The 23,794-nt window shown below is 41.2% G+C and overlaps 1 protein-coding gene across 1 annotated transcript in view; it reads left to right on the top strand.

Moving 5' to 3' along the window:
• The window catches only part of smg1 (SMG1 nonsense mediated mRNA decay associated PI3K related kinase), a 39,070-nt gene extending 15,782 nt beyond the window's left edge, over nt 1–23,288 (top strand). The window contains 45 exon segments of the mRNA XM_048204471.1: nt 241–440; nt 1,150–1,346; nt 1,496–1,657; nt 1,908–2,062; nt 2,159–2,295; nt 3,232–3,433; nt 3,536–3,645; nt 3,989–4,133; nt 4,227–4,383; nt 4,484–4,604; nt 5,273–5,518; nt 5,612–5,881; nt 6,082–6,226; nt 6,316–6,350; nt 6,353–6,453; nt 7,139–7,360; nt 7,439–7,619; nt 7,724–7,885; nt 9,627–9,847; nt 9,942–10,096; nt 10,216–10,378; nt 10,380–10,439; nt 10,529–10,775; nt 11,176–11,405; nt 12,091–12,339; nt 12,443–12,581; nt 12,659–12,768; nt 12,852–13,070; nt 13,730–13,923; nt 14,068–14,240; nt 14,337–14,616; nt 15,072–15,344; nt 15,458–15,692; nt 15,778–16,004; nt 16,102–16,258; nt 17,398–17,587; nt 17,713–18,185; nt 18,262–18,399; nt 18,485–18,817; nt 19,456–19,683; nt 19,813–20,024; nt 20,108–20,208; nt 20,320–20,496; nt 21,824–21,930; nt 22,018–23,288. Of these exon segments, the coding sequence (XP_048060428.1) occupies nt 241–440; nt 1,150–1,346; nt 1,496–1,657; nt 1,908–2,062; nt 2,159–2,295; nt 3,232–3,433; nt 3,536–3,645; nt 3,989–4,133; nt 4,227–4,383; nt 4,484–4,604; nt 5,273–5,518; nt 5,612–5,881; nt 6,082–6,226; nt 6,316–6,350; nt 6,353–6,453; nt 7,139–7,360; nt 7,439–7,619; nt 7,724–7,885; nt 9,627–9,847; nt 9,942–10,096; nt 10,216–10,378; nt 10,380–10,439; nt 10,529–10,775; nt 11,176–11,405; nt 12,091–12,339; nt 12,443–12,581; nt 12,659–12,768; nt 12,852–13,070; nt 13,730–13,923; nt 14,068–14,240; nt 14,337–14,616; nt 15,072–15,344; nt 15,458–15,692; nt 15,778–16,004; nt 16,102–16,258; nt 17,398–17,587; nt 17,713–18,185; nt 18,262–18,399; nt 18,485–18,817; nt 19,456–19,683; nt 19,813–20,024; nt 20,108–20,208; nt 20,320–20,496; nt 21,824–21,930; nt 22,018–22,095 (8,317 nt within the window). The 3' untranslated portion in view covers nt 22,096–23,288.
• Nucleotides 23,289–23,794: the final 506 nt, after the last annotated feature.

Below are 23,794 nucleotides of genomic sequence, written 5' to 3'. Positions count from 1 at the left end.
AATGAATGTACAAATGATTCTGTACCTCTTCTGGGTTAAAAAGGATGCAAATGCAATAGGAGGGTTAAAATGTTAAGTACTGTAAGAGCTCTTTCATGACGCTCCGTATGCTGGGATGTGAGTTTGATAGGGGCTTGATATAAAATAAATGGTGCTTTAAAAAGTCCTTGAAAGTCCTTGAATCTGGTGTTCATGAAAGAGTGGGAACCCTGTGTTTAATAGATATTCTTTGATTTGCAGTAAGGAGCCCTGGTTGGAGAGACTGTACCACAGCTGTCAGCGGCTGGAGAAGAAAGACTCTGCCATGGTTCCTCGTGCCCTGCTGAAGACTGAAGCAGTGCTGTGGCAGTGGGCAGTGTGGGAGGCTGCTCAGTTCACTGTTCTCTCTAAACTCCGTACTCCTCTTGGACGAGCCCAGGATACTTTCCAGACCATTGAGGGTTTGTGAACTTTTGCTTTTGTATTAACTGATCCCAAAACCATTCCCAGATTTATTAAAGGAATAGTTCATCTCATTGAAATTCTGACACTATTGACTCACCTCAAGTCATTCAAAATCTGTATGACTGTACATTTTGAAGACTGTGCTGGTTGTTCAATTCCATGTATTTGTGATTACAATGAATTTAATGACCAATCTTCAAAAAAAAAAAAATTAAAATGATTAAAAAGAATTAAAGCTGGAATACATTATGGGTAACTAATTCGTTTGTGACTTTGGACTTGATTTTTTTCATTACTCCAGTCTTCAGTGTCACTTGATCCTTCAGACACCATTCTAATATGCTGATTTGCTGTTCAAGAAACATTTATTTTCAATGTTCAAATCAGTCGTGCTGCCTGATATATTTGTATTTGTGGACTGTGATACAATTTTAGGATTGATTTTATTAATAGAAAGTTCAAAAGAACAGCAATTGTTTTGAAATAGAAATCTTTTGTTACATTTGTAATTGTCTTTACTGTCACTTTTAATTTATGGTCCTTGCTAAAATAAGAGTTAATTTCTATATAAAAAAAAAAAATATATATATATAAATATAATATACATATACATATAAATATATATATATATATATATATAAATATATATATATATATATATATTTTGTGTGTATGAATCAATATTTTATCCCTGTGCTGCTGTAGGTATGATCCGCAGCCTGGCGGCTCATAGTCTGAACACAGAGCAGGAGTTGAGTCACTGGAGTGGAGGAGAAAGTGATGAGGGTCACCACACCAATCAGCTCCGCCTGGCTCTACTCCTGCAGTTCCTAGAGAACCTGGAGAAACTCATGTACAATGCCTATGAAGGCTGTGCCAGCGCTCTCACTGCACCCCCAAAGGTCTGTCCTCTGTATATAGACAGCTAGCCTTGATGTTAACACTGTGGAGTGCTAGCTTTATTTTTTTCCAGGTCTATTAATGGGGGTTACCACTGGCATTTCATGTTTTCATCTACATTTTTGTTTAATTTTTTCATCTCTTTATTTAGGGCATCCGAACGTTTTTCTACACAAACAGACAGACGTGCCAGGACTGGCTAACCAGAATTCGTTTGGCACTGATGAGAGTGGGCCTTCTCTCAGGTCAGCCAGCGGTCACAGTCCGTCATGGCTTTGACCTGCTCACTGAGATCAAGAACAGCAGTGCACAAGTAAGACTTAAACCAGTGTTGTTCAACAGAGGGTACAAAAAATTATCTTTGTGAACAAATGGCAAATGTGGATTAAACAAAAATAAAATCTTAAATTTTAGATGTTTCATTGTCCTTCACACATTTAATTTTATGTAATACATTTTAAATTTTGCAAATATATGATTATAAGGCACTGGCTCCACACCATTTGGACTTTATTAACCAAAAGCCTTACTTCATAGTTTTTGCTCTGTGCTTTGTCCTGTAGGGTCCTGAAATGGAGGTGCCAGTCACCATGCTGGTGGAGGCATTGTGTGAGCTGAGATGCCCTGAGGCCATACAAGGTCTGGCAGCCTGGAGTCTGGCCAACACTGGCAAGAGTCTAGGCTGGCTGGGCTCAGTGGCACTGCAGGCAGAGGGAAAGTAAGTGTTCTGACAATAATTAACCCAGTTTATACCATACAAATTTGTCTTGTCACTCTGTTCTCATCAAATGTTGATTTTTGCATTGTGCCCAAGGTTTGAAAAGGCGGCATTAGAGTACCAAGAGCAGCTGTGTGCTGTCACAGGGATGGACTGCTCCATTAAAGGTTTTGATCGCTCCCTGTTGAAACTCACTGGCACCAACACCTCCAGCCCTAAACACACCGCCAGTGGTGAGAAGTTCACACAAATCACACTAAATTCCTAACATGATTAATTAACTTAATAGGGACAGGGGGAAATTGATTCACATATGAATAACAGTTCTATCTTCTACTGATTTGAATTGAACCGTTACACATCTCCAAGCAACAGACAACGATGTTTCATTACTTTTTGAATCAAATGTTTTAGTTGAATGATTCAATGACCCGTTCATAAAGATGGTGATGACTTGCTTTGTTTCTAAATGAATCTGCCATTTGAATGAACACATGAAATAAGGCCCCGTTTACACTAGTGTGTTTTTGTTTTAAAACGGCATTCTAAAATAAAAATTATTCTTGTCACATGACCGTTCATGCACATTGGGCATGTGCGTACAAGTGTAAACGGTTGCCTCTTGGCCATGTAGTTGGCTGCAGTATTAAAAAATGAAGAGTTTAATTGCACAGTGGTTGCTGAAAATGACAACAAAGCCATCAAAGATTGCAGTTCAGTCCCCATGTTATTGTTTACATGGTCGTCAGAGATACGTGGGCAGCCACGCCATCCTTTTCAAAAGTCTCCGTTTTGATCTGTTTAGACTAAAATGCAACCCTGGCATTTTCAAACTAAAAGAGGCTCTGCAGCATTTTTGAAAGTCTCTGTTTTCGAGGGTCGAAAACACCGGAGAAGTGTAAACAGGCATAGCTGTAGCAAAAGTTGTGCGCTTTAAAACGAAAACGCCCTATTGTAAACAAGACCCATGGTTATAAAAATGAATTGCTATCATCCAGAAATGAAAGATGTGAAACAAACTTCTAGAAATTTTTGTGCTGCGTAGTTTTACTATATTGAATCATGAGATTCCAAAAGATTCCCATCGCTAATCTTTAATGATATCAGAAGTTGATCCCTGATCTATTTTATGATGTTTCTGATTGTATCTGTCCTGACTGTTTTAATAGGAGAGGGACGAAAAACTGTGTTGTTGAAGTCCAGTGAGTGCTCTCCAGAGGTTTTGAACTTCCTGGCTAATAAGGCCTGTGAGTGCTACGTAGCCCTGAGTGACTGGGAGTCCGTGCAGGAGTGGCAGGCCAGCATGATGAACCTCAAAAAGAACAGCAGCAGTTCCAGTGTCAATCTCAAGACAGACTTTAACTATATCAGGTGCGAAGCAGCAGAACTGTTGAACATGATTCTGAATGAATTTCTCCTGACTTTAGGTATGGGAGTTGTTTAAATAATTGTTTTGGTCGGTCTGTCCACTAGAGCACTGAGCAGGTTTGAGGAGGGGGATTTTACAGAGTGCCGTGCCCAACTAGAGCTTCTCCCCGGGGAGGATTATGGCCTTCTCAACTCTACAACTAAAGACAAGATTGGTATGATAACAGCCTGTACTATCCATTGTCATGGTAAAACAGGAAATAGCTGAGAATTTTTGGGAAAAGACATGGCAATAAAAAGAAAATCTGTTTGGAATTTTTATAATTTTTCCCCTAGTTATGCTCAGCTCAAAAATAATTCTTTGAATGGAAACTGCTGTTTGTAAGGATAATCTCCATAACATTTTTATGAAAATGAAGAAAAAAAATCCTTATTTGTTAATAATTTAATCATGATCTGTTTGTTTTACATTGGTCAGAACATGTGCAATCAGTTTTTATGGTCAGCTTCACTCAACACTGTGCTGCAGTATGAATTAATTGTCTTTTGTTTTGACAGACCTGAAGAGGCTTCTTCCTGCTGTGTTGAGTCCAGACCCGTCAGAACTCCAGAAGGCCATTGAGGTACAGCTGCTCAGAAGCGCTGTGGGTGCCATCACCGCAACCAATCACGAACAGGACCAGAAGGTTCTCGTATCATCTGAGTAAGTGAATATATATCTATAGTAAATTTTCCTACAAATTGAGTATTGAGCATTTATTGATTAGTAGTTCTACTTATATGTATTCAACTTCAGCACTCTGGTGAAGTACCTGAAGCAGACGGGTCGCATCTCTTTGGGTCCGCTGCGTCTCTCCACTCTCACCCTGTCTGACTCCTTGCCCACCCTCAGCACCCTGCAGCTACACTGTGCCAACTCTCTAGAGAACTCCCTCTGTAACCAGCACCCAGAGGTTTGTGCCACCATGTCAACCTCATAAATGTGCAATTACATTATAACTTGGTCATTTCCCTTTAAAAAAACATCCCTGTTCTTTGTTTTTCTTTCTGTAGGACTGTCTTATTCCGCTCTTCAGTGAAGCTTTGACCACCTGCAAGCAGCAGGATGTTCAGCCATGGCTGCATGCTCTCCGATACACCACTTTCCAGCGGCAGCTCTTTCAAAAACTCAAAGGTAGATCTGTCACTTATGTATAAGTGTGACTTATAAATATGAAGTTTTGTTAAAGTGTAACAGTCAGATTTAGGGGTTATTAACAGGACAGTTATTGTAAAGGTAGGTTTATCACTGAAAATTGTATCGTACTTTATCTACTCTTTAAACAAAATTATGATGAAAATGGAACGCTAGGGCAATAGCTTTCTTACCTGTATGAGACAGCGCTTTGCTTCGGGGGTTGGGTGGAACTGGCAGAATTCTTTCAGTTGGTTTTTTTTTTTCTTTTTTCTTCTTCCCCCCTCCATTTGGCCTAAAACACTGTTTATAGTCAACATTTCAAACTTGATGACCAATACTGGGAACAATGCAAGTTGATGCCATTAGGACTAAAAGTTTGCCACAAAGTATTTTTTACTTAAGAAAGCTATTTGACTAAGTGTATTCATAGCAGGCTGGTGGGAGTGGCCTCGGACGGAAACATGCCCAGTGCATAATGGGTGTTTGTTTGTTCTAATTATTTGGCAAAAGGGAAGTTTTTCTGTTTACTTTAGTCATGTAGCACCCTTTTTTTTATTTATTTATTTTTTTTATAAAGACTTTCTACTGTGTAGGCATCCAAGTTTTATTGAAAAAGCCCATTTTGCCAGTGGTGAAGTACCCCTTTAACTCAATGATTCCTCCAGGTTCCTCTGCTCCAGTGGACTCTCATCTAATGGAACTTTGTTTGACTGCGGTGAAATTTGCTCGTAAGCAAGGAAACATCGCCCTGGCTACTCGTCTGCTGAGCCTGTGCAGCAAGCCATCCGCAGATGACTCTGAAGGTCAGGACCTTGTGCAAAGCTTCAGGCAGCTGTCACTAGAGGGCACTGTTGGGGAGAAATGGGGGCCAGAGCTGGAGATAGAGAAGGCTAAAGTTCTGTTTGCTGCTGGTAAGTGTTTTTGAGTTGTCTTAGTTGGGCCAGTTTACTTGGTCATGGTGTGTTTCAGTCTGAATCTTTAAGCACTTCCTCTTCCTCTTTTAGGTCAGTCTGTATCTGCTATGGAAATGCTGAGCTCCTGTGCACTTTCGTACTGTCACTCTGGGAAGTGCGAACGTGCGGCATGTCGCTCTGTGCTCACTCTGTGCAAATGGCTTTTGGCTGACTGGAAAGATCTGACTCCACAACTTAAAATGGTGGTGAAGAAAAACTCTGGCTCTACTAGCCTCTCAGCTCTCTCCAAAAACATCTCCGGCCTGTTGGAGCTGCCACTGGAAGATCAGGGAATGCCACACATTACTACTGAGACTACAGGTAAAACAGACCTGACTTTGTCTTTTGGCCCACTAAAATATAAGCATAATATTAATGCCATTTTATTTGTTTCATTGAATGGTTAAGGATTAATATGATGATAGTATTGCATTTTACAGTGTGATTTATGTTGTGTATTAGTATTTGATTGGCATTGTTTCTCCTTCATTAACACGAAGGTTTGTTTGTTTTGTTCACAGTCAGTGTTGGCGTTGGGGAGCCAGACTTTGTCCTTGGGCAGCTGTACCAGCTCTCAACTACTCAGGCTCCTGAAGTGGCCAAATCATGGGCTGCTCTTGCCAGCTGGGCATACAGATGGGGCAGGAAGGTTGTGGACAATGCCAGGTATTTTAACTATGAAAAATGTTAATATTAGTAAAAAGGGAAAACATGGATGTGCTCATATTGCATATTTTTATTTTATTTGTTCATAGTCAAGGAGAGGGGGTTCCTCTGCTCCTTGGAGAGAAAAAGAAATAGAGGAGTTGCTCCCAGCAGGCACCAGTGATGAAGACAAGGAAACCATTTTCGGCATTTTGGGTCAAGCCATGTGTCGCCCAGCAGGAATTCAGGTTATGGAGTTCACAGTTTGTACAAATGATTATAGATTAGTGGGTCTCAAACTAGTAACACTACACACTATGAAAACACAAAACATAGACAATTTATTTCAATAAACTACCTTTCAAAATATTGGGGTCATTAAAAAATGTTTTTGACAGACTTCTTTTAATGTCAGTTGCTCACCAAAGCTGCATTTATTAGATCGAAAATACAGTAAAACCTGCAATACTGTGAAATGTCATTTACAATTTAAAATTCCTGTTTTCTAATTTAATATATTTTAAAAAGTCATTTAAATTTATTCCAGTCTTCAGTTCACATGATCCTTCAGAAATCATTCTAATATGTTGATTTGCTGCTCAAGAAACATTTATTATAATTATCAATGTTTAAAACAGTTGTGCTGCTTAATATTTTAGTGGAAACTGTTAGTTTTTTCAAGATTGATGTGAAATAATTGTAGTATTTTAATTCTTTTCTGTCATTTATCCACAATTAATCCACCCTTGCTGAATAAAGAATTTCTTTAAATAAATCTTACTGACACCAAACTGTAATGTAGGTATTATTTTGTCTATATAATGCTTTTATGCAGATTTATGCTTAAGACTAATGCTGATGTTCATTTATTTGCACCGTAGGATGTGAATAGGTTTGGCTTTGTTGTATTCATGTGTTGTTGTGTTCCTGCAGGATGAAGACATGGCCTTGCAGAATGAAGAGGATGAGGAGGACGACATGGTGGATGTGATCGGCCGACAGCTGTTTAGTGCATGTCCATGGCTGTCTGAGGTCGAGGACACTGTGACTGATGGGCTGATCGGAGTGTGGAGGAGAGTGGTTGATCGGATCTTCAGCCTGTACCGAGTCTCGTGCAGGGCATACTTCACCTTCCTCAAACTCAACGCTGGACAGGTCAGCGCATTCCTTCAGTATTTACGCAGCGATTGGACAAATTTCTTATATAAATTTTCTTGGTTTCTTGATCATCAGGTGCCCATAGATGAAGACGATCCAAAGCTGCTCCTGAACAACCAGAGCAGCAAACAGAGCAGCGATGATGTCATTGTCATGGCAACCCTCCGTCTGCTGCGCTTGCTGGTAAAGCATGCTGGGGAGTTGAGAGAGGGTCTTGAGCACGGCCTGGCATCCACCCCTACTGCGCCCTGGAGAGGTAAGAACATGGATATTCAATACAATAATAAACTCCTTTGTTTATACATCATGTAGATATTTTTATTAGCATCAGATGGATTATGCTGTCTGTTTTCTCGCTAGGCATCATTCCTCAGTTATTCTCCAGACTAAATCACCCTGAGGCCTACATCCGACAGAGCATCTGCAGCCTGCTTTGCAGAGTTGCCCAAGATTCACCCCACCTCATCCTCTACCCTGCCATTGTGGGATCTATCTCTCTTGGCGGAGAGGCTCAGGCGGCAGGTATGTACTGTACTTGCAGGCAGGGGCATCCTGATTCCCTTAGTCCATGTGTCCACCAAATGTGGGACAATATATCGATGCATCGCAAATCAAGAAATGATTCTGGATTGTTTGTGATATTTTCCATATGTATCGCGATTCTCTCTTGAATCGATTCTGAGCTTAGTTTTTAACAGCAGATGACACTGTGTGCTTCCTTCCAATCCCTTAAACGCATCGTTTGAACATTCTATAAAATAATCGTTCATTAAGTTCGAAAAGGTTGACTCGAATTCCAAGGATGTTTGCAGTGGGCTGTTCATTCTCAGTCTCAGCTGAACGTACGAGTGGTCTTCTTCATGAGCATTTGAGCATACGGTTAAAACCTAGCCTAGAGTCCCATCTGCTGTTAAAAACTAAGCTCAGAATTAGAGCCCTGCACGGGACTGATTTCCTCAACCCGCACCCGCCTGCTCCCGCTGAATATCTGACCAGGACCGCCCACTCCCGCCCGCGCCCGCAGTGTTCGTGTCCAAACCCGCCCGCTCCCGCAGACTTTCTCTCAAAGTTTTTGAAAATAGGCCTAAACAAATACTCTCAGACTAAATTCGTTCAAGTTAACATCCAGAATAACAGACTTTAAACATGATTGCGTTTAAATAAGATGAAGTAGCCGCAAAACCAAAGCACCACACGTGATAAAAAACATTGGGTATTTTTTATTAGCATTATGAAACATTAACCGTTAAAACAAAAATACTCCATATAATTTACTGAAGGAAAAGAATATTACTGACTGACTGCGGTCGCAGACTTGTGCGTCTTTCTTCCATGATCCGCCCACACACACACTGAATGCCCTCTCTGACGGTGCACTAGATCATGCGAAAATGCTCAAAATAAAACGGGCGAATTTTAAGAATTGTTTCCAAGTGTCTGACTTGCTTTTTGTCAAGTAAAGAGCCGCTTTAATTTTCTTCTCATCATCTTCATTTGTTGACTCGTTTCTATTACACGCCAAATCCCACCATTCCCCGCGGGTCTCCCGCAAAGTTTTCTGACCGCCCACTCCCGCCCGCAGCAAAGGTAAAACCGCCCGCTCCCGCGAGATTTACGTTGGGTCCCGCGGGAGCCCAAACCCAATGCAGCCCTCTACTCAGAATCAATTTGCGATGCATTTGGAAAATATCAGAATTGATCCACGAATTGTGATGCATCGATTATATATTGTCCCAGCCCTGGTGTCCATGATGAACAAAATGTATTAAGCATTAATTAGTAAGCATTATTTTTCATATTAATATTGTGGTAGTCCAGGATTGTCTTCTGGTACAGACAAGGATACTCGGAGACCAGCAATATCAGCCATGTCATTATGAAATTTTTACATATTTGTATGCTCAGGTCCGATGGTGTAAAATTAGTTAGTAAAAATCTGTGTCTGCCCTCTTGACACTTCATTTTCTTGCTTTCATCATTGTAGTTTTTCTACTTGTGCACTGCTTCGTCAAAAACTGTACTGACAGATGTTCAATGACTGACGCCCTGGCAACCAGAAAAAAAATTAGAAGCACTCAGTGCCTCTTTCCTCTTTTGGCTATTTTAAAATACACAGCACTCCAATTGTAGACAATTCAAAAAACAGATAAAATTCTTTGGTGGACAGACTGCTTTAAACATCCAATAAGTTCTCCGTTTAGGGAGTGTGTATTCAAGTTTAGCCTCTTTGGGGGAAAAAAAAATATGTTTTCACCTCTGCCAGGTAATAAGCTGCCATCGTCCCTGCCAACCCTGCTGGGGAACATGCAGGGAGAGGCTCTCTGTGGAGGTGAGAGTGAGATGGGCAGTGGGCCTACCTCTCAGGAGAGCACCCGCGGGGAGGAGATGGTGATGTATTCTAGCGAGGACCAAGCCATGATGCAGGACTGCTACAGCAAGATCGTAGACAAGCTCTCCTCTGCCAACCCCACCATGGTGCTGCAGGTATTACAGAAAGGTCTTTACTTTTCTGTAAGTGTGTGATTGTGTTAAAGGCCATTGTGTGTAAGAGTTGTTTTGTTGGTTCTTGTGTGTGCAGGTGCAGATGTTGGTGGGTGAGCTGAGGAGGGTCACTCTGCTCTGGGACGAGCTCTGGTTGGGGGTCTTGCAGCAGCAACACATGCATGTTTTGCGCAGGATTCAACAGCTGGAGGACGAGGTGAAGAGAGTTCAGAACAACAACACACTGCGCAAGTGAGTCATGACCCTGGAAATCGATATAGAAGAAGAAACTTCATTACTAAGCATGACTCTTGCCGAAAATCATTTAAATTCAAATTTCCTTTTTCTTTCTTGTGGTTGTTGTGGATTAGGGATGAGAAGGTGGCTATTATGAGAGAGAAGCATTCTGCTCTGATGAAACCTGTGGTTTTTGCACTGGATCACGTACGTAGCATCACGGCTGCTCCAGCAGAGACGCCTCATGAGGCGTGGTTTCAGGAGACGTACGGAGAGGCCATCCACAATGCTCTAGAAGAGACTTAGGAACCCTCTTAATCCAGCCAATCCTGCCAGCAGCTGGGTGCCCTTCAAACAGGTTAGTACAGCGGTGTGCATAGGATTTCTGAAAGGCTGATATGCATGCTCTGCATTTCACCTTTTGTTCTTCTACTCGTCCTGTCACAGATCATGCTGAGTTTGCAGCAGAGGGCGCAGAAACGAACAAGTTACCTCCTGAGGCTGGATGAAATCAGCCCGCGCCTGATTGCCATGGCCAACACCGAGATGGCGCTACCGGGGGAGGTGTCTGCTACAGATGCAGTGACCATCCAGAGTGTAGGCAACACCATCACCATCCTGCCAACTAAAACTAAACCCAAGAAGCTCTACTTCTTAGGCTCTGATGGCAGAAACTATCCTTACCTGTTCAAAGGTATGAATAAGTCAGAACATGGGTAAGAAAATCACTCAGAAATGAAAATTCATTTACTTACCCTCATGTTAAGAACATCACTCAAAAAAGGAAAATTCATCATTTACTTCCCCTCATGATGTTCTAAACACACAAGACTTATGTTCATTTTTCAAAAACAAATAAAGATACTTTTAATGAAACCCTCTGTCCCTCCATTTAAAGTCCATTTCACCAACACTTTGATGCTTCAAAAAGTTTATAAAGACATTGTAAAAGCAATTCATATGAATCCAGTGGTTTAATCTAAGACGCTTTATGTGATGATTGTTTGGAACGACATGAGCGTGAGTAAATGACGGCAGAATTTTTATTTCTGTATGAACTATCCCTTTAATGCATGCCAATTTCTGTGTTTTAGGATTAGAGGACTTGCATTTGGACGAGAGGATCATGCAGTTCTTGTCTATCGTCAACACCATGTTCACTAAGGTGAATCAGCAGGAGAGTCCGAGGTTTCATGCTCGTCATTATTCCGTCACACCGCTGGGCACCAGATCAGGCCTCATTCAGTGGGTGGATGGAGCCACTCCACTATTTGGCCTGTACAAACGTTGGCAGCAGCGTGAGGCTGTGGTCCAAGCCCAGAAGGTGAGGGTGAAAATTAACACAAAACACTTCTGAAAATTGTTAGTGTTTTACATAACGTCGTTGCCAGGGTTATTATAGTTAACCAAAACTAAAATCATAAAAAACAAGCATTTCCATTACTACGTTAACTTAAAAAAAAAAAAAAATTAAATGTGTAATTGTAATGGGAAGCACTTATAAACCAGCTATTGTCAATAATAGAGAAGCACCAAAAAAGCTTGATGGTTTGAAAATGAAGGAAATAAGATAGCCATAAATATTAGTATGGTAATTTTAGAGTTGTACTGTCAAATAATACGATAATTATATATTTTTTAAATGCTTTATGTACTAGTATTTACTAATACTAGTAATATTTTTATTTTGTTGGATATTTAGTAATAATAATCATAATAAATATTTTTTTTTTTTTTTTTTTTTTTTTTGGTCATATTGATACTTTTAGCCAAATTGTACAGAAAATATAAGCATAGCAAATCTTGATGCATTTTAAATGGCAAAAAAAAACAAAAAGATTTGAAATTTGACCCCTCCTCCCATAGTAATCCTCTTCTAATTAAGTGGTTATGCTATTCCAGGAACTTCTCGTTTTTTATGTTATGGCAACTGACTATCTATTATCGACATTTATGTGTAAACATATAATTAAACATTTTGATAATGTTGTATCTTTTCTTAAATTTAGGCACAAGACTCATTCCAGCAGCCTCAGAATCTTCCGATGGTCCCACGGCCTAGTGAGCTCTACTACAGTAAGATCAGTCCTGCCTTAAAGGCTGTCGGGCTTAGTTTGGATGTGTCTCGCCGTGATTGGCCATTGAGTGTCATGAGAGACGTTCTACGAGAACTGATGGAGGCCACGCCCCCTAACCTCTTGGCAAAGGAGCTCTGGTGCTCCTGTACCACCCCCAGTGAGTGGTGGAGCGTGACTCAGGTTAGAAGAACCACAATTCACATGTCCTAACCATGTTCGGCACAGCGTTAGATTAAGTTCATCATCGTACTATAAGTAACACAATCTTGGGTGTCTCATTTAGTCTTATGCCAGATCTACTGCTGTGATGTCAATGGTGGGATACATCATTGGATTGGGGGATCGTCACCTGGACAACGTGCTGATTGATATGACAACAGGCGAGGTGGTGCACATAGACTACAATGTCTGTTTTGAGAAAGGTGAGTGCTTGTTCATTTGCAAATGTGTCCAAACACTGCATTTGCATTGACATATAAATACTTCATTATCCTGACAGGAAAAAGCTTGAGAGTACCAGAAAAGGTTCCTTTCCGTATGACACACAACATTGAGACCGCTTTGGGGGTCACAGGAGTGGAGGGCATCTTTAGGCTGTCCTGTGAACAGGTGAGAATTAATTTAATGATGGATTAATTTAATGTCTAATTTAGAAAGTGCATACAAATTGGAGTGGTGTCCTTCCCTTTCAGGTGATCCAGATAATGCGGCGTGGTAGGGAGACCCTCTTGACTCTTCTAGAGGCATTTGTGTATGACCCCCTGGTGGACTGGACAGCAGGTGGTGAGGTGGGCTTTGCAGGAGCTGTGTACGGAGGAGGTGGCCAGCAGGCGGAGAACAAGCAGAGCAAGAGAGAGATGGAGAGAGACATCACACGTAGCCTCTTCTCTTCCCGTGTGGCTGAGATTAAGGTGAGAATTGCAAATTCTCAAATGTGCTATTTGTACAGAAATGCACTTAAATGTGAGGAATGCTTGCAGCACATGGAATTGTCCATAGTCCAATTACAAACTGTTTCCATAGTTTGAGCCATGTTTCTGTATCACTATTTTAATCACTAATTGATTAATTATAGTTGTTTCTTTATTAAGCTTGGATAGGGCAAAAATGAACACAAACTGGTTTATGTCGTCACAAAATGTTAACTATTATAATGTATTACACAACTCTACATATAAAGTTGAATATAAATTAAATACTTGCATACCATTTAGGAAATCTCAACTGCCTGATTTATTTAATCACAAAATGTAACTAATATATATCCAGCTTTATATAAAGAGCTGGCCAATAAAAGTATGTCCAACTTTATCTGAAAACATACAACATAATTGTGTTGTGCGATTTGTATAGCATATCGCAACTGCTTGATTGCTTGTATCGTCACATAATGCAAACTGTATTATCGCTCAGCTCTAATCTGTAAATGCAACTATAAGGCATGAAGATATTATGATATAAACATTAACCTCATGAATTTCCACAAAGCTGCTTTGAATTTGCCTTTGTGTATTGTGAAAAGTGCTATACAAATAAATTTGATTTTTTTTTTTTTCTTCTTGTTTCTCAGGTGAATTGGTTTAAGAACCGTGATGAGATGACTGGTGTACTGCCACAGGTGGAGGAGGCAGTGGAGGAGTACCTGAACCTTCAGGAGCAGCTCACAAAGGTCGAGAAAGTGCAGGGCAAGCTGCTGGAGGAGATGGAGTTTCTGGAGGATGCTGACACCAGAGCAGATCATCCCATCCACTCCCTGGAGCACAGGTCAGCAGATAGTTTTTTTTTTTTTTTTTTAAAGGAATCATGTTCAGCTGTTCATGACTATTGCTTGATCGTTTATCATTAGTGTAGATTTGATTGTACGTTTTAAAAGTTCTTGCTCTTGTTCTGTCTCCCATCCCTTTGTAGATACTCTGAGCACACTCAGTTGCAGTCCAGGCAGAGGACTGTACAGGATGCCATTCAGGGGAAGTTGTCAGATCTGGATCAGTGGATTTCTCAGTATCAAGCTGCCTTTGCCAGTTTAGAAGCCACCCAGCTTGCCAGCCTCCTTCAGGAGATCAGTAGCCCTATTGATTTAGGTACAGAATTTGTTTTGGGTTCTTTTACTGAATATGAATTGAAATATGATGAGAAGCAAACTTCCAATTTGTTCTTTTGGTCCTTGGAAACTGCAGGTCCACCCAGCTATGTGCCAGCAACAGCTTTCTTGCAGAATGCAGGCCAAGCACATCTGATCAGCCAATGTGAGGCGCTGGAGGCGGAGGTAAGCGCTCTGTTACAGCAGCGGCGCTCTCAGCTGCGTGGCTGTCTTGAGCACCTGCACAGCTACGCCACCGTGGCCCTGCTGTACCCCCGTGCAGTGCTGCACAGGCACAGAGTTCACACGTGGAAACAGTGGATGGAGGAGCTGGTGTGTGACATGACCGTTGATCACTGCCAGACAATCTATCACCAGTAAGTGCATCTACTGATTGTTCACTATTAGTAAAAAGACATGCTGAACACTTATTGGCTGCTTTTCCTTCCCTTTGTGGTCAGTAAGATTTTTTTTTTTAAGGGATTGTTCACCCAAAAATGAAAATTCTGTCATTAATTACTCATCCTCATGTCGTTCCAAACCCGTAAGACTTTTGTACATCTTCGGAACACAAACTCTATTGATAGCTACACAACTACCACACTACATTGTAAAACTTATCCATATGAATTGAGTGGTTTAGTGCAAGTTTTCTGAAGAGTTCTCTATCGCAGATTTAATTTAGGGGTTCCTATGTCCTGAAAAACATGGAAATATTGCAATCATTTTTACATTTATAATCACAAAGGTTTCTGTGACTTTCCATTTAATTTTCATGATACATAATTAATCAAATATAAATGAAAGTCTTTTATTTATTTATTTTTTTTAGGTATGAAATGCAGTTTGCACCCCAGCCCCCTCCTGCCACGTGTCAGATTCTGTCTAGTATCGAGATGGCGCTGCAGCACCACGCAGCAGAAACCAACACTCGGCTGATGCGGCAGGTAGAGCGTCTGAAGGCAGAGGGTGCCGGTGTGCCTGTGTGTGAGGAGCAGCTGCAGGAGATTGAGCGGTGTATCAAAGTCTTCCTACATGAGGACGCCGAGCTCAGCTCCTTCAGCCTGGCCGGCATCATCGTCTCTGCACTCTGTGCTCTCACCAGGTCTGCTTCTGTGGTTTTTATTTGTGAAAACCTCAAGATATGTTTTCTAGTCCTCCATGCCCAAATTTGTCTTTAAAGGATTAAAGGTTGCAGTGTGTTTCTGTGCTTTGCAGGCGTAACCTGGTGATGGAGGGAGCAGCAGCCAGTGCCGGAGAGCAACTGGTAGAACTGACTTCCCGTGATGGCGCCTGGTTCCTGGAGGAGCTCTGCAGTATGAGTGGGAATATTACATGCCTTGTGCAACTGTTGCAGCAGTGCCAGCTTCTGTCACATGACCTGGATATCCTCAGTCCTGCTGAGACCTCGCAAGTTGTCTACCTGGCCAATGGCGTGTACACCTGTCTTCAGGTAAGGATGTTCTCATTGTTTAATGGTATTTGGTGATTTCAGTGATGTTTTTCCCCTCTCAAACATGTTTTATTAATATTTGAAGGAGCTCAACACAAACTTCCGTCAGATCATCTTCCCAGAGGCTCTGCGATGCATGCTGAAGGGGGAAAGCACATTAGAGACCATGCTAGCAGAGCTCGATGCACTTATTGATCAGTGCGCAGATGGAGTTTCGCTGCAGAGGTTGGGGGATATTCTGCAGGCTCACCTTCGTAACACCACCATGGGCCTGGAGGAGGATCCAGATGACCACTATCTGGATGTCACCAGGTAACATGGAAATGTTTACTCTACAGTGTATGTAAAAGGGTGCATTACTTTTAGGGCAGACTTAACTTTGTGTCTTTTTTTTGTGTTGTCTTGTCAGGGTTCTGCGGGCCCAGTACTCAGAACTGATCCAGCCACGTAGCATGGAGAGCTCTGTGCAGGAAACACCCAAGATGAGTGCTGGTCAGATGTTGTTGGTAGCTTTTGATGGCATGTTTGCACAACTGGAGGCTGCTTTTGGACTTCTAATTGACAAGGTAAAAAACTGAGGAAAGTCCTTTTTGGATAGAAGTGTAATATTGCCTAATATTTTGAGTCTGCAATTTAGGTATTCTTTGAACCTGCACTGAATTTCAAGAATACAGATGTCAGGGATGTTTTTTTTTTTTTCTTTTCTTTATTTTTTCTTTTTTTCCCTCTTATTTATGTGGATTTCTATATTTTCCAACTTGAGAAATGTGACCCATGTGAATTATACATGAAATGGATTAGTACAACTTAATCACAAAGGCTGTAATGTAATTATATACATACTATTAAATGCTATTTTTTTTTGTTTACAGTTCACTAGTTTTATTACAATAGTAATATATTTCTTTGTTTTGTTTCATTTATATAATTTAATATATTTTCATTTTATTTTTTAATAGAATAAGCATTTTTATTAATAACATTATTGTTGTTGAATAGTCATATTAAATGGGTTCTACAAGAACAACAGAATGTGAACTTAGTGTAGTCAAAAATACCAACTTCGATACCAAGTCAATACTGAAATTTTAAAAATGTGATGCTTTGAGCGCTGTTAAATGGATTCGTAAACACTGATCTACAATGATCAACGCTTTAAAACATGTTGTAAATAGACATCAATGACACTCTTCACTGAGCGCCTACACAGATACACACGGGAGTGTTTGAAAGCAGGCGTCTATCAGCGAACCGGTCTTTCAAATGTTCCCGCTTCCACTTTCAAACATTTGTGCTTTCAAACGCTGCCGTGTGTTGATCATTGTAGCCAATCACAGACACATATGTTGAGCTCGTGAACACAGTGGCCAATCAGGTGTTTCCGAAATCCACTCAAAGCATAATTTTAAAATTTCAGTACCGATTTGGTATCAAAGTTGGTACTTTTGACAACACTAGAACTAAGACAACTGTTGAATTTTTTTTTTTTTTTTTATTTATTTATTTATTTATTTATTTAAACCCATGACAAAATAATTGTAATATGATTTTTGGGTTAAATCAAAGCTCTTTACCTTGAACTCAAAAAGGGTGGGGTTGGGGGGTGGTCAGGTTTTCCTTCTTTTTTGTGCTTAGCTGACCACTTGCCTGAGATGTGTTTATTAGATTAGAGTGGTATCTGAATGAATCCTGTTCTCCCCTTCAGCTGAACTCTATGGATGTGCCTGCTGCCTGGAGAAAAGTGGATGTGATCCGGGAGTCCAGAGCTACACAGGTCCATTTCTTTGATAATGTTCAGACCAGGCAGGTCTTGGAAGAGATTTTCTTTCTGAAGAGACTCCAGACCATCCGAGACTTTTTCCGTCTGTGTGGATCATTTGCACAGACGCTCTCTGGTAAACTGCTAATGAATTTTTTTTTATCTTCAAACATTTCTTTAATATATTGCAGTATATACTGCTCTATGTTATAGTGCAGAATGAGGCTCTTGATTAGGCACCCTTCTCACTTTTTCCGACAGGAACATGCCCTACACCCACAGATGAGCCTCCACCCACTAATGGCCCAGTACCCATAGTGAAACCCTTGTATCGAGGCTCCACTGTAGTGAGCGAGGACCAGATGATGCGGCCCATCAAAGCTTTCACTGCAGACTTTGTGAGGCAGATGCTAATGGGGCTCCCCACACAGGCTCTGGGCCTAGCCATCTGCAGCACTCTCAGTGCGCTCGGCATGGACCTTATCGCCCAGGTGGAGGCCAAGGACTTTGGCGCTGAGGGGAAAGTTTCTCTGGATGACCTGTGCAAGAAGGCAGTAGAGCAAGGGGTGCAGGCAGGGCGGATATCCCAGCTGCTGCTCAACAGGGCCACAGTGCTGGCCAGCTCCTACGACACGGCCTGGAAAAAACTGGATCTGGTGCGACGTCTGGAGGTCAGCATTGAAGCCTGTAAGGTCAGCCTGCAGAGGACTCAGCTTCACATCACGATGTTCCAGGTAAGAACTGGTTCTGTTTTATTTATGAAAAAATTGACAGCGGTTTTGGTTGTAACCCTCCAATCCATCTCATCAGTGGCAGCATGAGGACATTATCGGTGCAAGGACGCAGCCCATGACGGTCAGTCCCCCACCTCGTTCCATCATCCTCAGCAACATGAAGAAGAAGCTCTACAAACTCAGTCAGGATGAAGCTTCTATTGGCAGCGTCCAGGTTAAAGCCTTTGCTTGTTTTGGAGGACATGTCTATGTGAAATAGAAACCTTTTAATCTAAACCATTTTGGATTTTGTGTTGCAGGAGAAGTTGGCAGGTCTAGAGGGCAGCATAGAGCAGAGGCTGAAGTGGGCAGGTGGCGCAAACCCCGCACTTGCCCCAGTGCTACAGGACTTTGAGGCCACTATAGCAGAACGCCGTGCCTTGGTGATGAAGGAGAGTCAGCGTGCCAACCAGGTTACTTTTCTTTGCAGTACCATCCTCAACTTCGAAGGTTTGCGTACCCGCACCCCTGAAGCCTTGAACATGGATGCCACACTTTTTGAACTTGTGAAACGATGCCAGGCCACCTGCTCCTATGCTGCTCAGTTCAGCACCTCTGTTTCCCCTCTGGAACTTCAGCTGCTGCATAGACTGGTGGGTTTTGCTTGTGTCGCTTGATTTTTACATTTTATATTGAAAATACCCTATATCACCAATATACACATTCGATATACTACAGTTCAAAATAACTATTTTCTTTTTTATTTTCTTTAATGAATAGAAATGTCTTGACTTGACACATTTGATCAATTTAATGCATCCTTGCTGAATAAAAGTATCAATTTCTTTCAAAGTAAGAATCTTACTTTTGAATGTTACTATATATTGGCATATTGACATTATTTAGTTATCCATGCTCATTTCCCTATTTTTACATTTGCCCTCTGACTCTCATTTGGAATTAATCTTTAAAAACACTAGTAATGTAATAACACTTAATTCTTGCCAATTTTTTTGCTCTTTATTTTTTTTTCCACTTGTTAAAATAATGTGTAATTTTAATTTCGGTGCATCCCAACAAATCACACTACCTTGTCAAGTTTCACTTTGAAATGTATTTGACAGTGACTCTGAAAGCTGAACCAGCAACATTCCTGTGTGTATATAATATAGCACAACATGTGATTACCAGTATGAGCTATTTGCCTAAGTATTTGGTAATCTGTTTCTCCGTAATCTGTTGTCGTCATCATCAGTTTCTAATTGAAAACCACTGGATTGTGTCTTTGCAGAGTCCTGCCATGGATCTGTCCATTGGTGGGCCTGAGTGGCTGGTGTATGCGCAGAATCACCTCACCCAGGAGATGTCCAGTCAGAGAGCCATGCAGGAGGACAGAGAGCAGCAGCTGGAGAGCGTGACAGAGACGCTACAGCTTCTGGTGGACTCCATTAAAGGCATCCTGTCCAGTCACAACCGCCAACTTGCTGATGTCAAGCACCTACTGCGTGCAATGGCAAAGGTGTGTAATATTCAAATGGTTGATTTTGTTTCCTTTATTGGATGCCTATCTGCTGCCAAAAAGTGTTTTTAAGTGTTTTAGAATAGCTTTTGTTAGTTGCTCTAATGTTAGCTGCTTTCAATTTGGCAGGATGAGGAAAATGCCCTTGCAGAGGGAGAGGAAGTGACTTATGAGGGCAGTGTGCGTCAGTTCCTGTCAGAATACAAGGCATGGCAAGATAATGTGCAGATAGTGCTATTCACAGTAGTGCAAGCCACAGGTCAACCACGCAGCCAAGAGCAGGTTGAGCTGCTGCAGGAGATTCCTGCCACCCTGAAGGAGCTAAAGGTTCAGAGCCAGGGGTGAGCACTTACACTGGATTCAGAACAGAACTTGTACGTCCTCCAAGTGGCTTTTGTAGTTCTAAATGTTTCTTCCTCCCTAGCATCTACAATGGCTTGGTGGGATTTGCCTCTCCCCTTGTCACTGAGAGAGGAAGTGACTGTGTGAGTCCCACTTCCACAGTCCAGACCAGCTTTGCTGCAGGTAAGTTTTAAGGTGTTGGGTTTTTTTTTTTTTTTTTTTTTTTTTTTTTTTACATTTTTTGTAGGTGATTTCTGTTCAGTGTTGCTAACCTTGATCTTCCTGTCACTATAGCAGTGCGCTGTAGTGGAGTGAAGACCCAGCCGGACAGCATGTCTCAGAATGCCCGCAAAGCAATTCCTCGAAACTTTGGGACCCCAGCGGACACTCCCCCCAGCACTCTAATGATCAACAGTAAAGGACTGGCCCCGAGCCCCAAAAGAGCTGTGCGGGATCCCAAAACTGGGAGAGGTTAGTCATAATGCAAATGCCTTGATCTTATACATCACTCCAATATATTTCAAATGTAGGAACTTTACATCTGCATGTTTAACCAATTATTTCAACAGCTAGATCAGTCACAAGTGCTTTTTCAGAACCAAGTTAATTCTGCTCATGTGTTAAGCCAGATTTTATGTTTTAACATCTATTGATGATTATATTACATTACTGTTCAAAAGTTTTGTTTTATATATATATATATATATATATATATATATGTTTGACACCAAACTTTTGAAGTGTAGTGTAACAACTTTAGATCTGTGTGTCTGAACTACAAGGGACAATCATCAGTGAAGTGATTTTTCATACTTAAGTTAAGGATGCTCATATGTTCAGCCAGTTTTAACATTTTTTAAGTTTTAAAATTACAATGGATTGTTTAGATATCTTCTATAAGAAAATAATACCTTTTTTATTTAAAAAAAAAAAAAAAAAAAAATTGTAGCTATGTATTAGGATTGGGCCGATAGACGATGCCATCATCCATTGCCGATGGCTGACAGACATCACGAAGTTAAGCTGACATCGTGATTCCACCCCCTTACCCCTGCAACCCACCTGGAGGGGAGAAAAAAAAAAAGAAGTCTTTCTTAAGACTTCTTAAGTCTTTCTTAAGACGCACTATATCGCCAGTGCAATTTCCGCACAGTTACTTACCTAATCCAAAAAAAAATTTTTTTTTTTTGGATTAGGTAACATAACATAATGAAGTTGTTCCCAATCACAATACAAATTACATTCAAAACAGTTCAATGAACACAATTTAAACGGTAAAGATTTTATTGTGCAAAAAATGCCAAACGAATTATAGGCTACTAGATGTTTTACACAAACTAAACCACTGATATTCATGTGGTCCGCATCCAAACCCCGGCATGTTTCCATCCGGACTGCGAGACAAAACGGTAGCACCATTTATGTTTCTGTTTTAAGTGAGCAGCACGTCAAAACAGCGGTGCGGATCACACCACAAGCACTCAGGATCGTTTGTGGTAATGATATTTCAGCACTATATCCCCTAGTAATTTTATCTAAAGCCGAACGTCATTCAAGTCCTTTCAGCTCTGTGCGCGTTCTCTCTCTCTCCAGACGCGTGCCACATTAACGGTGCAGAGCAAGCGTTTTTAATTCATTCCAATGGAAGTTGAGCTTAACGCTCAAATGCTCAACCCCCCTCTATCGCAATGTTTTACTGTAGACATCATCTGATGCCAATTTGGTAGACATCGCCCAACCCTACTATGTATCAACTTGAAGCTTTGCTAAGATCACTGATCAGCATTTTTTCCTACAGCTGTGCAAGAGAGGAATTCCTACGCTGTTAGTGTGTGGAAGAGGGTGAAGGCCAAACTGGAAGGGAGAGATGTAGACCCTAACAGGAGAATGAGTGTCACTGAGCAGGTGAGCATTCGTCCTTTACATCTACGACCTTACTGCTACTGTTGTGCATGTTTCTTAACGCATATATGTCGTGTGTCTCTCTTTAAGGTGGATTATGTCATCAAAGAGGCGACAAACGTGGACAACCTGGCACAGTTGTACGAGGGATGGACAGCATGGGTGTGAACGGGATCCTTGTAGATCACTTTGGTCCAGCGAGGGTAGAAATCCACCAAAATCCACTGGGTCTGGGGCAATGGAGCCACAGAGCACCATGCAGGAAAGTGTGGGGGGGTGTAGAGACCCTCCCTCAGGCCCACACCGGATCCCCGTAGCACAGCTACATCCGGCGATCCAGCTAACAAAACGAAATGGGTCTGCTTCTGTCTCCCCAGGATGTGTGGGAGCTCACCAAGATGGGGAGGCGGGGTGGGGGGGGAACAAGGCACATGGCTTGAACTACCCCCCCAACCAACCCCTGTATCAACAACAAATAAACGTCTGTCAACTATCAAAACAAATAGGATTTGCCACAGGGAAAATTTGCAGGAGACAGTTTATCCACTCTTAGAGCAGAGGTCTGCGGTAATTAGCGAGTTTCTAGACTACATTTTTGCGAGAGTGGAAGGAAAGGGTGATCCGGTCTTCGAGGGATGCTCTGGCCTCTGTTTTTGGATGGCCCAGGGTCATGCACGACTTGCGGCTGAGCTGTCTCCTGCTGGAGCGGGTGTGGGGGGCTGTGTAACTAGAAGGCTCAAGGGACTCCATTCAAAGCCAGAAGGCCTTTGACAGACCTTAGAGTTTGTTCTTAACCACAAAAAAGACCTTTTCCCCCTCAAGTATATATAGGAAACGTTGCAAAAACTTATTTTACACCTTCACTAATGTATTGCACACATTTCACAATTAAAAGGCGAAACGCAAAGTGTCTTTGGGAACATTCACTGTCATGAGTTTCTCAGTGTTTGGCACAATGAATGATATGCTTGGAGTTGGTAAGTACTCAGTCTGTGGTCTCTATTTGATTTGATCTTTGAGTATGACCCAGGCTCAATGTGGTGAGATGTGCAAATCAGTTTCTAAATGCTTTTTTTCTTAGTATGCATCTCTGATCTTGTTTGTGTATTGTAGATTTTCTCCCTGTCCTTCTTTACTATGGATTTAGTTGTCTAGATTGCTCCTTTTTTTGACTTGCCTGTGGATGTGTATCATCGCTGATACACGTCCCCATTAAAGCTTGTGTTTTACTGAACTTGACCTAGTTTTACATTTTTAGTGGGAGAAATAAGTAATGGAATAGTGATGTGGTGATGGTTACAATTGTTGTCTCAATGGTTTTACTCCATTTTGTTGGTCAAATAAATCTATAATTAAACCTCTTTGGTCTTCATTGGAGTGAGTGTTTGCTGTATTTGTTCATGTTTGGCTGATTTTTGAGCTTTTGGCATACTTAAAAATTGTTTACCCAGGTTCATTTTTAACATGAGCGTGTTTAGACGTCTACCATTTATACTGAATTTTAATTTGTTCAAGAACAATGCTTCATTACCCTTTCACAATTACAAGTGCTGGTATGTTTAACCCAGGGTTAATAGTAACCTTAGCCTGGGGTTAACCTAATGTTGAATGTTCTTGAGCATTACATATTTTCCATCTGGTTACACTACTGTTCAAATGTTTTGCATCAAAACTTGCAATCAAGTTTTTATTATAAAGAAATTAATACTTTTATACAGAAAAGATCCATTAAACTTGTAATATTTTTAGTCAAGTAAATGCAGCCTTGGTGAGCATAAGACGCTTAAAACGATCTTCCTGACCTCAAACATTTTAACGTGTGTATATGTATTTTTTCACTCATAGCAATTGATTGCAGTGAAGATTG

The sequence above is a fragment of the Megalobrama amblycephala genome, linkage group LG1 (genome assembly GCF_018812025.1).
Source record: "Megalobrama amblycephala isolate DHTTF-2021 linkage group LG1, ASM1881202v1, whole genome shotgun sequence".
NCBI classification, from domain to species: Eukaryota; Metazoa; Chordata; class Actinopteri; order Cypriniformes; family Xenocyprididae; genus Megalobrama; species Megalobrama amblycephala.
The sequence above is the reverse complement of the archived record's forward strand: the minus strand, read 5'-3'. Positions and strand labels throughout refer to the sequence as shown.